The sequence below is a fragment of the Neovison vison genome, chromosome 6, assembly GCF_020171115.1.
Source record: "Neovison vison isolate M4711 chromosome 6, ASM_NN_V1, whole genome shotgun sequence".
In the NCBI taxonomy this organism is placed as follows: domain Eukaryota; kingdom Metazoa; phylum Chordata; class Mammalia; order Carnivora; family Mustelidae; genus Neogale; species Neogale vison.
Window position 1 is genome coordinate 207,906,352 of NC_058096.1, and position 18,150 is coordinate 207,924,501.

Genomic DNA, 18,150 nt, shown 5'->3' on the forward strand with positions numbered 1-18,150 from the left:
GCCCCTTCTTCCTCCCGCGGTCTGCCCTCAGGAGCCATGCAGACCCAGGGAGCACGTGACAATAGGACAGAGAGCCCGTGGGGAAGGGTCCCAGAGCCACTGGTTTTTAAGTTGTTCAATGAAGATGCTCTTGAGTTTTACGCCATGGAAGTCCTCTTTCTTCTTGACCGGGGCCAGAACCCTTCAGAGCCTCCCCAGCCCTGAGAGGCTTGTCTGTTGTCTCAAGGGGAGCCTTCCCCTGAGGGGCTTCCCTGTGCCACTGCTTGCCATGTTCCCCACCCCCCAATTCTGGGAAGCAGCTTCCTCTTCTGCCAAATACCAGGTGGGACTCTGTGGGCCCCACTCCCACCCCAGCAACCCCAGTCCCCATGGCCCTCCTCTGGGTCTCTGACCAGCAGTCCCCTCAGGCCTTCCAAAGAGAATCCGTCATCATCCCAAGAAGCTCTGGGACCTGACTTAGATTTATGGACTTGGTTCCAGAATCTGTGAGCCTCTCCCAAGCACTCAGATCCCCCTAAGTGTCTCCAGAACCCAACCAGTTCCTCTTCTCTCCCTGGCAGAGGTGGATGTTGGAGTGAGGGGGAGAAAAGGGGGTTGAGGCGGAGTGCTTGCCATGATGAATCGTAGGAGGTGACGGCACCCGGAGCTCCCAAGCTGCCTCAGCGACCTCCATCAGACTCTGGAGGTCAAGGCCAGGCTGGCCCAAGGGAGCCAGAGCCCCGCCTCCAGAGTGGAGATTGCCTGGGGGCGGCTCAGAGCTGGTGGGCCTTGGGTTCAGAGCCCTTGTCCTTTGGGTGCCACAAGTGTCGCAGGTATGATTTGTTGTCTCCGCAGAGACTGGAGTGCTGAATGCCCAACCTGAGTGTCTCCCAAGACAGCAGGTCCTGGCAAAAGATAGAGTGTCCTAACTTGATTTCACGTTCACCTAGAACTTCCCTACATCTTTGAACCAAAGTTGCTCATAGGATTTCCCCACACTACTTATTAGATGTGTTAACTATGTCATGGAGCCATCAAAATGTTTCCCCAATTCCAACATACCTGAAGGCGGCCTTCTGCTCCCAGCAGGGTCTGCTGGCTACCGTCACTCTTCCTTTGTGACCAGGAACATCGCCTACACAGTCTTTCCCAAGCAGATGGATCGGTCAGAGAAGAGCCTTTGCTGAACGGAGGGAGGGCGGGTGCTGCTTAAAATTATGCTATCTTCAAACATCGTTCTTGAAAGCCTTTCCAACAGCTCAGTTTCAGTGCCCTGGGGCAAAGCCCCACTGCAGTTACCAGGCTGGGAGGTGCGGGGAAGGTGGGCCCTTTGGAAATCCTGGAGGACAGCCCCAGAGGTTGGGTTCCATCTCACCAGTGGGGGGGGGGGGGGAGGAGGACGGAAGCACAAACCCAGCCAAGGGCGGTGGGCTGCAGGAGCGAGGCGGTACGGGAACTGGCTGTACTAGCCCGAGGGACTCCAGGAAGGGCCTGGCCAGGCGCAGTGAACGAGACCGTGGGGCGGAGAAGGCAGACGGCAGAAGCCCGGAGTCCTTCAGAGCGCCCCTGGGCTGACGCGGGGAGCGCCACCGCGGGCGGCCATTGGGGGGCGCTCAAGCGGGACGGGGTAGCGGCGCCGGCCTTGCCCACACAGCGGACGCCGGCGCAGGCGGCCGATGGGGGGCGCCGTCGCGAGAGGAGCACCGCGGCGCCATCGCTACTACTCCCGAATGGAGCTCCGGTGCAGGACGCCGGCCCGCAGGCAGGGCCCCCAGGGCCCCGGGGCATCTGCTCTTCCTCTGCTGCTACTGCTGCTGCTGCCACTGAGGCCCGTGGGTGAGCCCCGTCCCGCCCCCCACCCCCGGCCCTCGCGGGGCCCCGTCTGACCGCCTCGCCCGGCCTGGCCTGACCCTCACTGCATCCTTCCTCAGGCTGCCTGGCGAGCCAAGCCCCAGGGACACTGCCTGAGCCTGCTTCCGCCGACCCTGGCGTCTCCTGCGGCCCCAGTGCCACCTGTCCCTCAGACGAGCCTCGCCTCCCCCGCCAGGCCCCCACCGACCTGTCGCAGCCCATGACCCCCCAGACCCAGACCATGTCTGTTTCTACCGGGTACAACACCTTCCTCAGTGAGTACCGTGGACTCCCTGGGGGAGGAGGGCCTGTGAAGGGCCTGTGACCCCTGGGGACCGAGGGGGACGGCGGAGGAAGGGGCAGGGAGGAGTGAGAAGAGAGCTTCCTTTTACAGGGGTTTACCGAGCATCTACTGGGGGCCAGGCCTCCGGTCCTGGAGAGGTGGGAAGGAAGGACACTCAGAGGATCCTGGGGAGCACTGCTGTGTCCCCCCTGCTGAGAGCTGACCCAGGCTCCCAGCCAAGGACTTAGGGGATCTCCGGCACAGCTTTCAGGGAGCCTCCCCATGGGTGTCTCGGGAGCACCCCCAGGCGACCTTCTCTCCAGCAGCGGCTTTCCATCGTGTTGAACAGAAACCCCCAGAATGATTTCTTACCTTGGAACTCAGTGCCCACAACTGACCTGCCACCAGAAGCCTGTCTCACAGGGCCCAGTGCGTGCAGACACCCCCTCTCCTATGTGGCGCCCAACACGTGCTGGTGCTGGCCCATGCAGGCTGATGTCCCCATCCACACACAGTTCCCCCCCCCCACCCCCCGCAGGAAAACCCTGGGGGTGGGTTACTCTGAGGTTGGATATGTGCATTTTCGGTTTGAGAAGTTTTCCAAAGTGGCTGCATGCTCCCTGCAACCGGGAGTGAGTGGTCTGGGCTGGTACCCCTCACCCATCCTTGGGGCCAGAGCCACTGAGTTTGGTCGGGCAGGTGGTGTGGAGGGGAACCTCCCTGTGCTGGGATCTGCAGGGCTCCTGGAGGATTCCTGGGGCTCAGCAGCTTCGGGGTTGGCTTGCTGCTGGGGTGTCGTCCTTGGGGTGTGTCTATTCACACCCATGGCCCGTTTTTCTCTTGGGTCCTCTCACTGAATCACAGGAGGGTTCCCAGAGGAGGGGGAGGGGTCTGGCTGGGCCGAAGTATGGGGGGTGGGTGCAGACAGAAACACAGATGAGTTTCTAAAGGATCTGTTCAGAGTTCCAGGCCCAGTGCCATACCAGAATGGGGGCTGGGAATGCTCTGGGCCCCCGGTCTGGGGGAGGAGGGACAGGGGTACCTGGGCAGCGCTGAGGCCCTTTAGAAGCTGCAGACTTCCATTTTCATGTACAAAAAAAGAGAGATTCCTGTGGGAAAAGAGAATCACTGCCTGAGTGTGGGCCACAGCTGGAGAGGCAGGAGATGGTACTGAGGGGAGGGAAGGCACCTTGGGGCGGGGTTGCAGGGTCCCATCCTCCAGCAAGCTCTCACCTTCCTCCTCAGCCTGTGGCTCCTCCCAGGAGAAGGACCCCACCCTCAGGGACCCAGAGGCCATGGCTCGGCGGTGGCCATGGATGGTCAGCGTGCAGGCCAACGGCACACACATCTGTGCGGGCACACTCATTGCCTCCCGCTGGGTGCTGACCGTGGCCCACTGCCTGATCTTGTGAGTTGGGGCCTAGGTGGGCGGGTGGAAAGCTGTCCAGAGCCACGGGGCCTGGTCATGCTGCCAGCTGGGCCTTCGGCGGCAGCCGTGCTCTGGTCCCAACTCCAGCCTCTCTCTTCAGCTCTCAGCATGTGCAGGCTGAGTCCTGCCGATTCCTGATTCCTTCCTAGAGGGCTGGGCACTTGCTCCCCTCCCCTTGGCTCCCCAGGCCTCAGCAGGCCTGCTGTAGATAGGAGATGGGGGCTTGGAAGCCACTAGCCAGACCTCCTTCCTCCTAGCCACAGAGAGGAGGTCCTAAGTCCTCCGTCCCACACACCGTTTGCTTCACTTACTCATGCCTTCCTTCGTTCTACCCATAGCCTTTGACCCTCCTTTGAAACCCTGGCCTGGGCCCCAGGGGCAGAGAGGGGACGCATCACTCCTTTTGGCTTGCTGGGGCCGATAGATGAGAAGACAGGTGCTCCCCGGGGAGTCCGGGCAGCGTGGGGACAAGAGAGAGAGGATGCCCACGTGCCAGGGCCAGGGGAGGGCCTGAGGGCAGCATCCGTGGAAAAGCCTGCTCCAAGCCCAAGGGCTGACCTGGAGATTGAGAGGCATGCTGGGAAAGGAGGCAGAAGGGCGAGGCTGTGGCTGATTGATTGCGCCCGGCCTCTGCCACTTCCAGGGCCTGCGCTGGGTACCAGACAGAGTCCAGAGTTTGGAACTAGAGAAAACCGGGTCCACCTCCCAGCTCTGCCACTTCCTGGCTGTGTAGCCTTGAGCTGTTTGCTGGGCTTCTCTGAGCCTTGGTTTTCCTCTCCGTAAAGTAAAGGGTTGTTGTAAAGGGCAGGACCACACAGCGGATGTGCAGAGGGCCCTGTTCACAGCTGTTGGGAGAGAGGGGCTCGGGGGGCTGGAAGTAGGTGGGTGGCCTGCCTGGACTGACTCGGAGTGCCACAGCGGGGTGGAGGCCCGGGTGGGTTGCCTGGACCTGAAGACAGACTCCCCTCGTGGTCCCCTAGGCAAAATGTTACCTATTCAGTGCGGGTGGGGAGCCCGAGAATAGACCAGAAATCCCCGACGACCTCCGACGTCCCGGTGTACCAGGTCATCTTGAACAAACGGTACCGGCCCCATCGGTACTGGTCCTGGGTGGGTCGGGCCCACGACATTGCCCTCCTCAAGCTCACGTGGCCGCTCAAATACAACAAGTACGTCTGGCCCATCTGCCTGCCTGGCTTGGACTTTGAGGTGAAGGACGGCTCCCTCTGCACTGTAACGGGCTGGGGTCTCCCCAAGTTTGACGGTGAGTCAGTCCCTCCGGAACCGGTGGGGGGCGTGGTGGTGTGTGTGGGAGAACCCGGTGGGGGGGGGGGGAAGGCCGGGGTCTCTGTGGACAGCTGTTTCTGAGACCTCTTCCCTTCAGGCTCTGGTCTCCTTCCCCCTGGGGAGGTCTTGGCAGCGAATGTGTCATGACCATTCAGGCCTGAAGGGTCCCAGAGGCCCATGAGCCCTCAGCCCCAGGCCAGGGCCTGTAAACAGGACTTCCTTGAAGGCAGAGGGGCACAGAGTGACAGCTTGCCTTGGGCACGCAATCCCAGGATTTGAAGCAGAAATTTGCAGTGGGAGGGGTAGGGTTTGGCGACTCTAGAAAGTTCCCCCAGCGGCCCTGCATGGTTGGCTAAGGGCAGTCTGCATGCAGCCAGAGTTGGCTAAGGGCCAGTCTGCAGCCAGTGAACCTCAAGTCCTTTATCTTCCCCGGGGATGGAGCAAGGCCCAAAGTGTAGGAGGGTCTTCCCAGGCCCACCCAGGGGCTATTTTGTTAGGAGTTTTAGGAATGCCCAGTCCATTCAGGGAGCCCTTCTTTTCCACAAGGCAGGCGCTCATCCCTCTGGCTTCACGGATCCATCTTGCCTAAAAATAGTCTGCAGTGGTTCCAGCCTGGGGCTGGGGGTGGCTGTTTGTCTTTCCTGCCACGGCCTGTCTGGGGAATGGCTGAGGATGGCCCCCCAGGGGCTCCAGCTAGAGACAGAGTCACACTGGAGGAGAGGGAGGAGGGGACAGGAGGACGGAGGGCCTAGGACCCACAGAGTGGGGGTGGGGGGTGGGGGTTCTGGGCTAGCTAGGGTGAAAGAGGCCTTTGGGGGAGGCTTAGCAAAGGAGGAATTTGGACCTGAGAGGGACTGGGCAGGCCTTTGAGCTGGAAGGGCAGAAGCCAAGCTGCTGAGATGGGAACAGACCCCATGGACTGGCGTCTGGTAGGGGTGAGACCAGGCCCGGCGAGGCCAGGCTGAGGGCAGCCTGCTCCGAGATCTCCAGGAGGGCCTCCTCAGAGGCTGGGGGAGCAGGCCAGCTGCAGCAAGGACAGCCCCCCGGCTGGCAGTGAACGATGGGGGACCTGTCCCCGCAGGCGTGTGGCCCCAGTTCCGCAGCATTCAGGAGAAGGGAGTCACCATCCTGAACAGCAAGGACTGTGACAAGTTATACCACAAGATCTCCAAAGTGCCCTCTCTGGTTCGGGTCGTGGACTCCCAGATGGTCTGTGCGGAGGACTTGAACCGGGAAAACTTCTGCTACGTGAGCACCTTCCTCCTTGCTCCCTCACCTCCAGGGGCGCCTGCAGAGATGGTTGGGGGGGTGCTCAGAGGGGAGGGGAGGACGGAGGAAGCAATGGGAAGGGAGAGAGAAGGGGGTGGAGAGAAGAAGCGGGGTGGGAGCCTGGCATGAGAGGGGGGAGGTGAACCTCTCTGAGGGAGGTCTCCTGGGTCTGGACCTCGACGACACCTCTCAGCTAGTTGACCCCCGGGGTTGTAGTGGGGGAGCTGCTGTGGAAGACAAGTGGCGTGAGGGTACCTTGCTTTGTCCTTGAGCTGGGGCACATCTCCTTCCGCCCCTTTTCGTTACACACCCCTCCTGCAGGAGATAAGCGGCGAGCCCTTGGCCTGTTCTGTGGACGCTACGTGGTACCTGGTGGGACTGGTGACCTGGGGCCCCGGCTGCGGGAGGAGCGAGGCCCCGCCCATCTACCTGCAGGTCACCGCCTACCAGCACTGGATCTGGGAACGGGTCAGCGGGCAGGCCCTGCCAGCCCCATGCAGGGCCCTGCTCCTGGTGCTCCTGCTGTCCCTCAACCTCCTTGCTGCCCTCTGACACCCTCATGCTGTCCCCTGGGGGTGCCGTCCTCACCCTCGGGGCCCGGCATGCTGCAAGTCTAGCTCTCCCTGCCCCGCAGCGCAGGGCAGAGCAGAGATGAGGTGCTCAATTAAACGCTTCTCTTCCCCAAGCTCCTTCCTTCCTGAGTCTGCTTGAGTGGGAGGTGAGGGGGCTCCAGACTGTCTCTCCTGAAAGGCGCAGAGCCCCCTGGGTCTGTCTCCATCTATAGGTTTGGGGTGGCTCCCGCAGAAAGTGGAGGGAGAGTATAGGAATGATACTGAGGTCCAGAACGTACTCTGTGGGCTGAAATGGGGCTGCTGGGACCCAGGGTGAGGCTGGGGTAAAGGGGCAGCTATATCTGGGCCAGGGCAGGGAGTGTGTTTTCTGGGCTACTTTAGTGGGAGTCAGGCTCTCCTTGACTTTGGCTGGAGCCACTCCCCCTCCCACTCCATCTCTGCCCAGAAGCACTGTAGTGAACTTGGACCTTCCAGCCCTGTGCCCTGCCTAGAGCCTGAGGCACGTGCCCACGGGGCTCAGACGTTAAGGGTGGCAGCCCTGCCTGTCCAAGAGAGACTAATAGAGGCCCTAGGTCAGAGGGCAGGGAACAGGGCAGATGCAGCCCCGGCCTGGACATCCCCCTGTCTTTACCAGCAGCTTCTCCGACTTCCGGTGGCCCCTGCCCCTCTGGGCCTCTGTTGACTGGGCCACACAGGAAGCCTCCGGCCTGTATGTGTTGTAGGACCTTAGCCACAACCTTAACCTCCTGCATGAGAAGCCCGTAGGCTAGACCGTGAGGGCAGAGTCAGGGTTCTGACTCCAGGCCCACAGCGGGGCTTCCGGGGTTTCTCTGTCCCTTCATGGCTCCGTGACCCGTGTCTGCCCGGGTCCCTCTCCTTGCATCACAGTCATCCAGCTGCAGGTCAGGATCCACACTGGACCCCTCTTGTGTCCCCAGCATGGGGCTCAGGCCACAAAGTGGAGGGGAGAGGAGGAGAGAGGGGGCAGCTTCCTCCCGGTCTCCATGCCCAGCTGGCGGGTGCCTCTCCCTCCAGCTCGTCCCAGTTCAGGCTGGGGGCATAGTTAGGGGAGGGAGCTCCTGCTTGGCCAGTGCCGCCTGCCAGCCTGTCCCAGTGTGTCACCCTCTGCGTATATGCTCCAGGGACAGGGCACCCTGAGGGATCATCTCCGGCCACTCAGGTACAAGAAGGCACTCAGCTTTATTTACACATCCGTCGCAGGCCACCAAGGCTGCCCTCCCCAGCTCAGGAACGAACCATGGGGTCTCCTCAGTTTCCAGGCCCAGATGTGTGCGTCTCCGCGGAGGTTAGCCACCATGTGGAAATCCCTCTGTATGTCCCCTCCCCGAGAAGTCAGCCTTGGGGTGAGGGCTGTGGGCCTCCCCGACTCTGGTCCGCAGTGACTCCCTGAGGCGCCTCCGTTGAGGGGGTAGAAGAGGGAGCTGGATGCTGTTCTGCACAACGGGTGGAAGGCTGCCTGCTGCCTTGGTGCCCCTGACTGTCCCCTGCGGAGACCCTGGCGGTGGGGGGCGGGGGCTGACGACTCCCACAATGCTCCCCTCGGCTTCTCTGGGACTCCCTGCATTCTCCCAGATGGGGCCCTGCTACCAGCTTTCTTCCCTTCTCCCTTTAGCCCGCAGGCCTCAGCCTTCTGCACCCCGACCCACCCCTGAGCCCCCCCCACCCAGCCCTGAGTCCCCAGGCCTCACCGTCGGCCCCCAGCAGCCTCAGCTCCAGTGAGGCTGCCTGGCATATGGGGCTGGAGTTCCTCTGCCTCAAGATGGGCGTTCTAGTCACCTCCCCAGCCGGGGTCCCGGCTCCTTGGCTACCAGGGCGGCTGTCTGGAGAAGGCTGAGAACCTCGGCTCAGCTTCCCCCAGTGACCCTCTTCTCCCCCGCGGCCAGCCTGGCTGTGGCGTCACACCCCAGCCCCTCCAGTTCTGCTGTCTCCTTCTAAGAGGCAAGCCACGTCCCGTCAGCCCCGTAGAGCCACTGCTGTTCCTGGCAGCAGGGACAGAGGCATGTCTGGGTGGGGGCAAGGCCACCCCACTCCGGATCTGCAGGGGGACAGTGGCCCAAGACCACCTTTGCTGAGCAGCCACGTGGGTGAGGTGAAAGAATTGGAGTCCAGGCTGGGAGGCAGGATGCCAGGTGCAGTCCGGCCCCTGCCCCCCAATGGGCTGTCAGGATGGGGCCTCAGCAGGCCCCTCTGAGCCAAGAAGAAGGTGTTCTGCAATCTCTCTAGTCCACGGATGTGCTGGGAGTCCAAGATGCCCGGACCCTGGCCAGAACTTGAGCCCCAGGGCTAGCCGGCCTGGGCTGCCACCTCCAGGAAGCCCTCCTCATTTCTCCCCTTTCTTCTTCTTGGCTTCATTCTTCTCATCCTCCTCTACCTTGATGGCCACGGTGTCCACACTGTCCTTCTTCTTCTTCTTCTTCTTATCCTCTGTGGGGTAGAAGAGGGACAGGGGGCCGGGGTGAGGCAGGGGGTCGTAGGACCCACACCAGAGCCCCCCGCAGCCAGTCCTTCACTTCTTCCTTCCAAACCTCTCTCACCTGCAGAAGAGCTCCTTGTGTTACCTGCCTCACTCGGGCCCGTTTGTGCACTCTGGTCTCTAGGGACCAGAACCTCGTGCTGGGGGAGGGGAGGAGCAGGGCCACTCTCAGTGGCAGGACTGAGAAAAGGGCTGGTTTAGGAGGGACAGGTGGCGGGGGGGGGGCGGGGTTGGGGGACCCCTGCCTGCTCACCTCCGGGGATCTCCGTGAGCTCGTTGAGGGGGGGCACCGTCTCCAGTTTGTCCGTGTACATCTTGGCGGCCTTCCGCTGCAAGTAGCGGGCTTCAATCTCCTTCCGGGTCCGGGGCACGCGGCAGTTGAAGATGCAGCACAGAGTGATGACTGTGGCAGGGGCGGGGGTAGGGGGTGGACAGAGCAGGCTTGGCCAAGGCTGGAGCTCAGACATCCCAGGAACGGTCCCCACATTTCAGACCTGCCCTCACCTGCCTACGTGCGTCTCACCCAGCAATCGCTGGCAGAAGCCTCTTCGTTTGCACGAGATCCCTTAGGCTCTGGGATTCTTCCTGAGATCTCTTCTCCCCAGCAGGGCGGACTTCAGAGAGTCACACAGGGACCCACTCTCCGAAGGACCTGGCGCTGGGCTTAATGGGCTGCTGTCACTGTTCTTAACAATTTCTGAACAAGGGGGGTCTCGTACTTTTTGCACTGGCCTCTAAATCCTGTTCTGATCGGGGCCCCTGGAGGACAGGGCAGAGGCCTGCACAGTGACTCAAATGACAGCCACCCAGACGCTGGCCTGTGTTCCCACCCAGGCCTCTCAACTCCTGGTGCTTTCCCTCCAGCCTCCTGAGAGGACCTCAAACACTGAAGGACGGGGCCATGTCTCCCTCAGTCTCCCTGAAGACAAGCCTGGGCTGCTTCTGGCCACGAGGGTCCCCCAGAGGGCACAGATCCTGCCCTGGGGCGTTTACGCAGATAGTTATTCCAGGAACGGTTCTCCGGCTGAAGGCAGCTGTGCCCACGCAAGCTGGGCCAAGGAATGGAGCTGGCCTGTCTAGTGATGGGCAGGGCTGGGCACGGCTGCCAGGACCCGGCTGGACTGAGTTTGTTTTTCTAAGGCCCCACAGTCTGACCACCCTGGCCCCGGCCTCGGGGGAGGGGACCGGGCTGCTGCTTATTATAAATCGGATGACAGGACATAACTTCCTGGCAGACTCCTGGGGGCAGGATGGCCAAGCAGGACAAGCCAGGCCTATTTTAAGGAAGATGGATTTGACCGATGTAGCCGGGGCTGGAGCACCCTTTGGGGTCAACTTATGCAACCCCTTCAGCCAAATCTTGTGGCCCCACTAAGTCTCACCCAGATTCACAGAATGAGGGAAAAAAAATGAATGAATGAATGCGTGGGATGCTCTCAAATCCTTTGCTCCTGAGGACAACCAGATTCCCAAATGGATGGACAGGGGACCTGACAATAATCGGGAACCCTGGGGGACTGCACGAGACCCCAGCAGTAGGTCTGACTGCACAGGGCTGTCCAGGGGCATGTGCTTCTCCTGGCACCTTGGATTAGCCTTTCTTATCCCTTCGAAGCTGGGTTCTAGTCTTCTCCAGGCCCCAGTGTGTATGCCCACAGCCCTGATCCTGCTGGCTTGGGCCACCCCTTCCAGCCGCCCGCTGGGCACCTCCTCTCATGTGCTTGCTCTCCCCAGAGGCTTGTCCCAGGCCCCGAAAAGCCCGGGATCCAAAGGGAGCTCAGCTATTGGCACCTGGATCAGGGCTTAGACGCTGCCCCTCGATCCAGGCCTGCCCCACCCAGCCTGGCCTGGTCATTTCTCATCAAAGAAGGAAAAAAACAATGTGCCTTGGATGGAGATCCAGGGCCCCGACAGGGGCTTGCAATGTGAGTCCCCAGGCTGGAGAGACCTCCCGGGGCACCCCCGTTCAAACCCAGCCCCTCTGCTCAAGGTTCTGGGGTGACACGCCACCAACAGTGGTGCCACTAGGCCCAAGCTGACTGGGAGTCGGGAAAGTTGCTTCATCCCCAGGAGATGGGGCGAGGCCATCGCTGCTCCCTAGAGCCTGGCACGGAAGGTGACAACGAGTAGAGACCGGCTGCTCAGAGGCCTTTAGGACTCTCCCTTACCCTTTTCTAGGAAATAGGGTGGGGTGTAGGAGCTGTTCTACATGCTTCACTACATGCTTCACCCAAGCTCCTCTTTGGGTCTGACATTGCAACCTTCTTGTGTGGTCCAGGCACCTCCACTGTCTGGGGCCGAGCAGGGCCCCGAGAGGCTAGCCTGTGTCTAGAGGCCCTTTGGTGTCCTTACTCCTGCTCCCTGGAGTACCCCAGAATGGCTCCCTTGACCTGCACCCTACACTGCTCCAGCAGGCAGATGCCTCCCGGAATCCTGCTGCTTGGTGCTGGGATGCAGGTGTGGGGTGGCAGACGGGGCCACGGTTTCCCCCTGGATACCTGGGCTGGGGCCGCAGCCACGGCTGGCTGTCCGCGGGGCCTCCACAGAGAGGACTCAGTAGTTCTTGCCTTGGCCAGGAATGAAATGTAGCCTCTTGCTCAGCTCCCACTCCCACCCCAGCCGTGAAGAAATGGTGATGGTGGGGTGTGGATGATTTTCCCACAAGAAGGGCCTTTCTGGTGCCAGGAGAAGCACATGCAAATCAGATGTCTTTGTCTCCCTTGGAGTCCTTACATTCGGGTGGGCCCTCTGCCTGGGCGCTCCCCTCCAGGGGACTTCATCCTGGGACAGTTCCAGCTAGAACTTAAATGACATTTTCGTAGCCCAGACCCGGGGTGCAGTCAGCAAAAATCCTATAGCGGAGATCTGAGATTTTGTGTCGGGGGCATTTCCTCCCATCTCTGCTTATACCGTCCTCTCTGCCTGGAATGCTTTTCCACTTGCCCACCCGGCAAAACTATGCATTCTCTCACTGATGTGCAGCTAAGAGACTCTTCTCCATGAAGCTTGTGTTGGGGGAGTGGGTTTGCTTTCTCTTCCTTGCCTGCGTCTCCCCCGATCCATGGTGTATGGAAAGCGTTGTCAGACTCTACGTTGTACCCTGGCGGCCTCCCCCTTCCATTGGCCTTTCTCTTCCATTCTTTCCCCAGCGGCAGACCCCCTACTCTGGAAGGGCCGAAGGGAGCACACCAAACCCATTTCTGTTGTGAGTTCGCATCCAACAATTCCCAGTCCCAGGAGAGGAAGGGGTCTCCTGCTTTTAATTGAGGGGGGTGTGAGTCATTCCAGGGGAGTGGGAGTTGACAAGGCACGGTTTCCAGCCCGGGAGCCGCATCTGCCGGGCGTCTGGGGAGCCTCTAGGCTGAGCTGTGGCCAAGAATGGCCTTGCTGGGGCCTCTGGGTGTGGGCCCTTTAAGCGGGCCAAACTGCAGGAAAAGCATCAGGAGGCCAGCGATAGGGAAAAATGACACGTCCTCATCCTGGTTCAGTGGAGTCCCCTGTAATTACCGTAATTGCCCTGTGGCTGTGTCCCAGCCGGGCAGAATACTTCAGGTCACCACCAGCCTGTCAGTCCTCCACAGGGACTCTGTGTAGAACAGGAGATGCCAGAAACCACAGTGGGCCTCCTGCGGGCGACTGGCCTGCTTGCGCTGCCCGGAATTGCTGCTCTGAGCCCATGGGGGGTGGTGCTGGTAGGGATGGGGGGAGACAGGGGGTGCTGTGCTTCTGCAGTGGCGTGGGAGGGGGCGGGGAGCAGCTACTCACTGATGGACAACACGAAGAGTGAGAAGATGCCCACCACGTGCCAGAGGCGCATGTCCCAGAACACCACCGTCTCCTTGGTCAGCGGGGGCGGCTTGGGCTTGGGCGGGGCCGTGCTGGGCTGCAGGTCAGGAGAGAGGGAAGTGAAGCCAGGCAGAGACCAGGGGCTGGGGCTGGGCAGAGAGAGGCCCAGGTTTCAGTAAGGACTCAGCCCGAGTGTTCCAGAATCTCCTAGAATCAGGTGTCTTATACAGTCACAGCCAACGCCCTGGACCTTGCAAGGGTCCAGGTTTAGAGCGAGAGAAGAAAGCAGAGCCCCAGAACCATGGAGCCAGTGACCTGGAGTACCAGGGTGCCTGAGGACACCAAGGCCTAAAGGGGCAAAGGTGGATGGCTTGTCCCAATCACGTTCAAGTCCCCTTCAGGCAGACTGCTAGTCTTGCCTCCTGCTCCCATCCGGGGCCCCACAGGCAAATGGGGTCTCAGGACCAAGGCCAGAGACAAGGCGAGGCCAGTGCTGTCCTGGGGGACTTTGCTTCCAAGCATCCTCAGTGTGGGGTGGGGTGTGGAGCTGGACCTAGGTCCCGTGGCTCTGCTTCTTGGCCGGGACCCCCATGGGTGACCTCAACATTTGCCTCTCCTGCCAGAGTCCTCTTCTGACTATGGGCTAGGCTGGAGCCCTCCCAGGACAGGACGAGATGAATAGTCTGCAAGGCGGCAGCGACACCTAGAGGCCAAGCATTGTAAGCATGGCTGGAACATCCCACCTTCCCAGTGAGATGCCACCTTGCTCTGGGAGTCTAGGGGGACACAGCCCTGCCCTGGGGGACTGAGGGAACAAGACCCTGCCCAGTAGATCTGGGCAGGACCTGTCCCTAACCTGAGGGACTGAGAGGGCTATGACCCTATCTCTGTCACCAAATTAGGCTGAGGGATGTGGGCCGTGGAGAGGGGGGCGTGGGGGGTGGGTGGGATTGGTTAAGGTTCAGAGGGAGAGAGGACGCTGGGGCATCTGTGGACTTCGCTGTCTCCAGACTAACTGAATCAGGACAGACCTGCAGTCTCCTCTGGCTCTCTAGGAAGGAAAGGCAGCTCGAAGCTCAACCATCCATCTGGTCTTTCCCCTGGTCCATGAGGCATGGGCTGTGCACCTACCACAAGCCAGGAGATTCCTCATCTCAACAACACCGCCCTTCAGCACGTCCCAGGTAATCTGTGAGCTTGGGATTGGTAAGTGGTTCCCCAGCACTTTTCCCTGAGTCAGGGTAAACTTGTTACCTCTAAGCCTCACGTTCTCCACCTGTAACTTGAGTCAGGTGGTTCCTGGGCTTTCTGGGAAGCTCTCTCTACCCGATCAGAGTGGTAATGATGAGGAGAAGATACCCTTCCTCAGCATCATCCTCGGGGCCTGGGTCTATTTGTAGGGTGAGACACATGGATGTGGGGTCAGGCACCTCTGTGGGGTCAGGGCACATGTGTGTAGGTACAGGACATGCATGCTGTGGGGGTATGCATCTGTGGTCAGTCATAGGTCTGTAGAGTCAGGGCCAGGCTCTGGGCAGTGGCTGACTTCCCGATTCTAAGGCTCAGTGTGTTTGGTCCGGCTGGGCTGTATGGCTGGAAGGTTCTGAGGTCCAGAGACGAGATCTCAGATTCTGAGCCCCGGTAGCTGAGAGCTCACTTCTGACACCTTCTCATTCTAGCCTTGTTCCGGGCAGAATTGAGATTCTAATCTCACCCTGATAGGGAGCTTGGGTAGAGGATACTAGGCAAGAGTGGCCATCTCTGTGGTGGGCACTGCGGAAGGTCTAAACCTAAAGCTTGGGAGCCCCAGGCTCCAGCAGCCGGAGAATGATGCCTGGAGGGGCTGTCGTGGGTGGTGTTGTGAACTCCGGCCCTACACATCTTTCTAGTGCTTGCCTGGATCCCCTGGGCTCAGCCAGGCCCTTGTTCAGGCTGTAGGCAAATGGCAGGCAGATGGACTGCAAATGCAATTTCCCTTGATGAGCGGGGAGATGAGCTCCCGGGGGCTGAGGGGAAGAGTCCTTGGCTCAGAATGGACACGATCGCCACCCTCCGCCTTCTCCCGCACCCAGGCCAGCTCAGTTTCTGCACCCAAGGCCTTGGGGCAGCCAAGAAGAGGTCCAGGTACACTCTGTGTGACTCAGGCCAGCCTGGCTCCCCTTACAGGGACACTGGAGCTGACACCTGACTCCAGCCCAGCCTTTTGATCACACCCCCCGGTCAGGAGCATGGACAGGCTTAGTAGTGGAGAACAGGGCTCTGCCTTCTTGTCCCTCAGACCCTCAGGTTTAGGGCTGTGTCCTCTTAGGTCCTCAGGATAGGACTCTGTTCTCCCTCTCCCATCCTGTCCCCTGGCACCTGCTCCCAAGGGCTCTCCTGGACACCTCACTGTTTCTTGTCCTTCTTTCTCTCTGCTCTCTCCTCTCTGCCCCTTGCACAGGCTCCAAATCCTGCTCCTTCCTGGCCCTGCCTCTTGGGCCTTTCCATTTGGCCTCATGTTTCAGAATTCTGGTTCTGGTCTGCCTCTTTGGCTCCCCTTCACGGCTCAGCAGGAATTGGGGACAGAGGGGACAAGGAGGCTGCAATGGTCCCCACTCTTGCCCTCCCAGCCCTTCTCGGCCCCAGCCATGCTCCTGGCCATCCACCCCACCCATCCTCTTCACCTTACTGGGCTATCTCAGCAGTGTCCCCAGCTCCCCCAACTACATGCCCTCTTCCGGTTTATCCGCCTCCAAAACTCATCTACGACTCTTCCCTGCTCAGAGACCTTTGCTGGCTCTCCATGATCACCATGACCAAGTAAGACCCCCTGAGCCCTGGGTCCCGCCCTGCCTGTACCTTCCCTCTGGGGCCAAGTGCTCCACATGGGAGCTGAACTCAGCACAGGTCTCCTCTGTAAATGGTCTCAGTCTCGTTGTCTCCCTGACCCCACCCTCCAGCTTGGAAAGCCCTCACCTTCCCAAGGCTATGTCATCCCCATCAGCAGAAGATTTTTCCTCCAGCAGACTAGATCTAAGCACACCCTAAGCTCAGGGACGAAGATCAGGAACTAGATCTCCCCTATCAGACTAGAGGTCACTGACACCAAGGACTCTGTCTCCCCCACCCCTCCCTGGCCCTCATTAGACCAAAGGCAAGAGGGTAAGGGCTGACTGAGCATAGCTGTATCCCCGGACAGGGAATCCATATGTCCAGAGTGAGTCTCCCCCACCAGACTGAAATCTGGGGCTGTACCCTCTCAGCAGGGACCCTAAGTTTGGGAGCTGAGTCTCCTGCACAGCCTGGAAGCGTGCAGTGTCACCCCATGACCCAGGTCTGCGAGGACAGTTGGAAGGGAAAAAGCCAGCTCCCAGGCAGATGGGCTTTCCCTAAGCCTCTGCTGGCGGGCCACAGCCTCCCCGGCCCTTCCGCGTCGCCACGCCTCACCTCCACCAGCTGCCCGGCGACCCTCGCGAGGCAGAGCCCCAGCGCCCAGAGGGGCCCCGCGCCCCGTCGCCGCCTCGCCATCTTCGCGCCCGCAGCTCCGCGCCCGCGGCCGCAGGTGGGGGGAGCCGGTCGCGCGGGGCCGGGCGCGGTTGGCCCGGTGACCGCCCCGCCAGCCGGCGCTCGCGGCGGCGATCTGGTCGCAGGCCGCGAGTGGGCATCATTTATTCATCATCGGTGTCTGGTTCCTGTGCTGCCGGTCCAGGGCCCGCCCCCCCCCATCCCCTGGGGGATAAGAGTCTGGATCCCCCTCCCCTAACCTCAGCCAGCCCGCCCGAGGGGTGGGAGTGGGTGGGAGGAGGAGGATGGGCTGGGGGCGGGTCCTTGAACTACAGGTCCCACCCCCCACCCCCGCCCCAGTCGGGCCTCAGTTTCTCCATCTGGGGCAAAGGGAGGGGCTAACATCTGCTGATCTAGGAGGCCCTTCCCAGTCTGACGTTCTGAATTTGAAAAACCCTACTGGACCCAGGCTGGTGGTGGTAGTTTTGCGGGGGGGCGTGGGTCGGTGGGGGGGTGTTGGAGGGGTGGTAAGTTGGGGCGGGGTTGGTAGGCAGGTTGCCATAGGGACGGGCGCTCAGGGATGTCCTGGGCTTTCTGGGCTGGCTTCCTGCCCAGAAACGGGTCTGGTCACTCTGGACACCGGAGCTAGAGAGGGGGATGGGGACCTGGGGATGGTACGGTCAGCACTCTAGTTGTGGGTACTATGGAAGGTTCCTGAAGAAGCCAGCATCTGCTTCCCCACGAGACAGGGAAGGCTCCACCTGGAAGGGCTGGAGGACCATTTCCCAACTCTGGCTGACCCTGAGCCCCCGACACAGTCTGAGGCATGATCCTGACCTCACTCTCAACCTGGCCCACATGTTCTCTGGTCGTCAACCCACGATGAGCCTTGACAATCCAGGGATGGATGGAGGGTGGGTCTGAGGAGCTGTAGAGACCACAGGGGCTCTGACGGAGGAGGAGGGAGGTCTGGGGTGGGGAGACTTCTCTGGTCCATCCTTTCTCTTCTCCCCTTTCTACTTCCCTCCCTTCCCTCCCTCCCTCCCTTCTTCCCATCCTCCTCTCTCCTTTCTTCCATTATTATTTATCTTGTGCCTTCAGAGTGCTGGAGAACCAACCAGCTGTTGGACCCTACATTCTTCATCACCATAGACAGGGGAGAAGGCTGAGGGGCTTCGAGCATTGGGTCTGCCCTCAGAACTAGGGACCTTATACTACAGAGCACAGAGATGCAGCAGATGGGCGAGGACCAAGGCAAGTGACAGCAGAGAGCAGAGGGCCAGCTGTGGACACCCACAGGGAATAGCTCTGGGAGATCACAAGGCAGGCAGAAACAGAAGAGCCACTGGCAAAGGACAGCTGGCTCAAGGGATCCTTGCCAGTGGGGTGGCCAAGGCTGAGGGCTGGGTGGACTGGGCCACCCCATCCTCCCCATGCTCACCCAAGCCAGGCAAACAGGAATTCTACTAAGGCTCAAGTCACTTGCTCAAGTTCCTACTTCCTCACGCCATCTGTCATAGGCCAGGCTAGGGAAAGCCACACCGACCAGGCAGGGAGGTCAGCCTTCGGACATAGGGTCAGAGAGGCCTTGGCTGGACTGGGCTGAGGTTAGTGGGCCTGACAGTGGCATTGGGGAAGCCATTACTCCTCTCTGCTTTGAATTCCTCATCTGCGGAATGGAAAGGATAAGACTGTCATCAAGGGGCCTTTGGGACCA

At 60.6% G+C, this 18,150-nt stretch overlaps 2 protein-coding genes across 2 annotated transcripts; one reads left to right on the forward strand and one right to left on the reverse strand.

The window, feature by feature from the left end:
• The first annotated feature begins 1,655 nt into the window (after positions 1–1,655).
• Positions 1,656–6,650, forward strand: LOC122910678 (probable threonine protease PRSS50). The gene is made up of 6 exons (XM_044255287.1): positions 1,656–1,815; positions 1,911–2,105; positions 3,359–3,521; positions 4,523–4,806; positions 5,911–6,077; positions 6,420–6,650. The coding sequence occupies exons 1-6, from the start codon at positions 1,656–1,658 to the stop codon at positions 6,648–6,650; spliced, it is 1,200 nt and encodes a 399-aa protein (XP_044111222.1).
• Positions 6,651–9,011: 2,361 nt separating this feature from the next.
• On the reverse strand, positions 9,012–16,457 carry TMIE (transmembrane inner ear). Its single transcript, XM_044255288.1, has 4 exons — positions 16,377–16,457; positions 12,930–13,047; positions 9,418–9,567; positions 9,012–9,115 (listed from the first exon to the last, which is right to left on the reverse strand). Exons 1-4 carry the CDS (start codon positions 16,455–16,457, stop codon positions 9,012–9,014), a joined length of 453 nt encoding a protein of 150 aa, XP_044111223.1.
• Between the last annotated feature and the right edge of the window lie 1,693 nt (positions 16,458–18,150).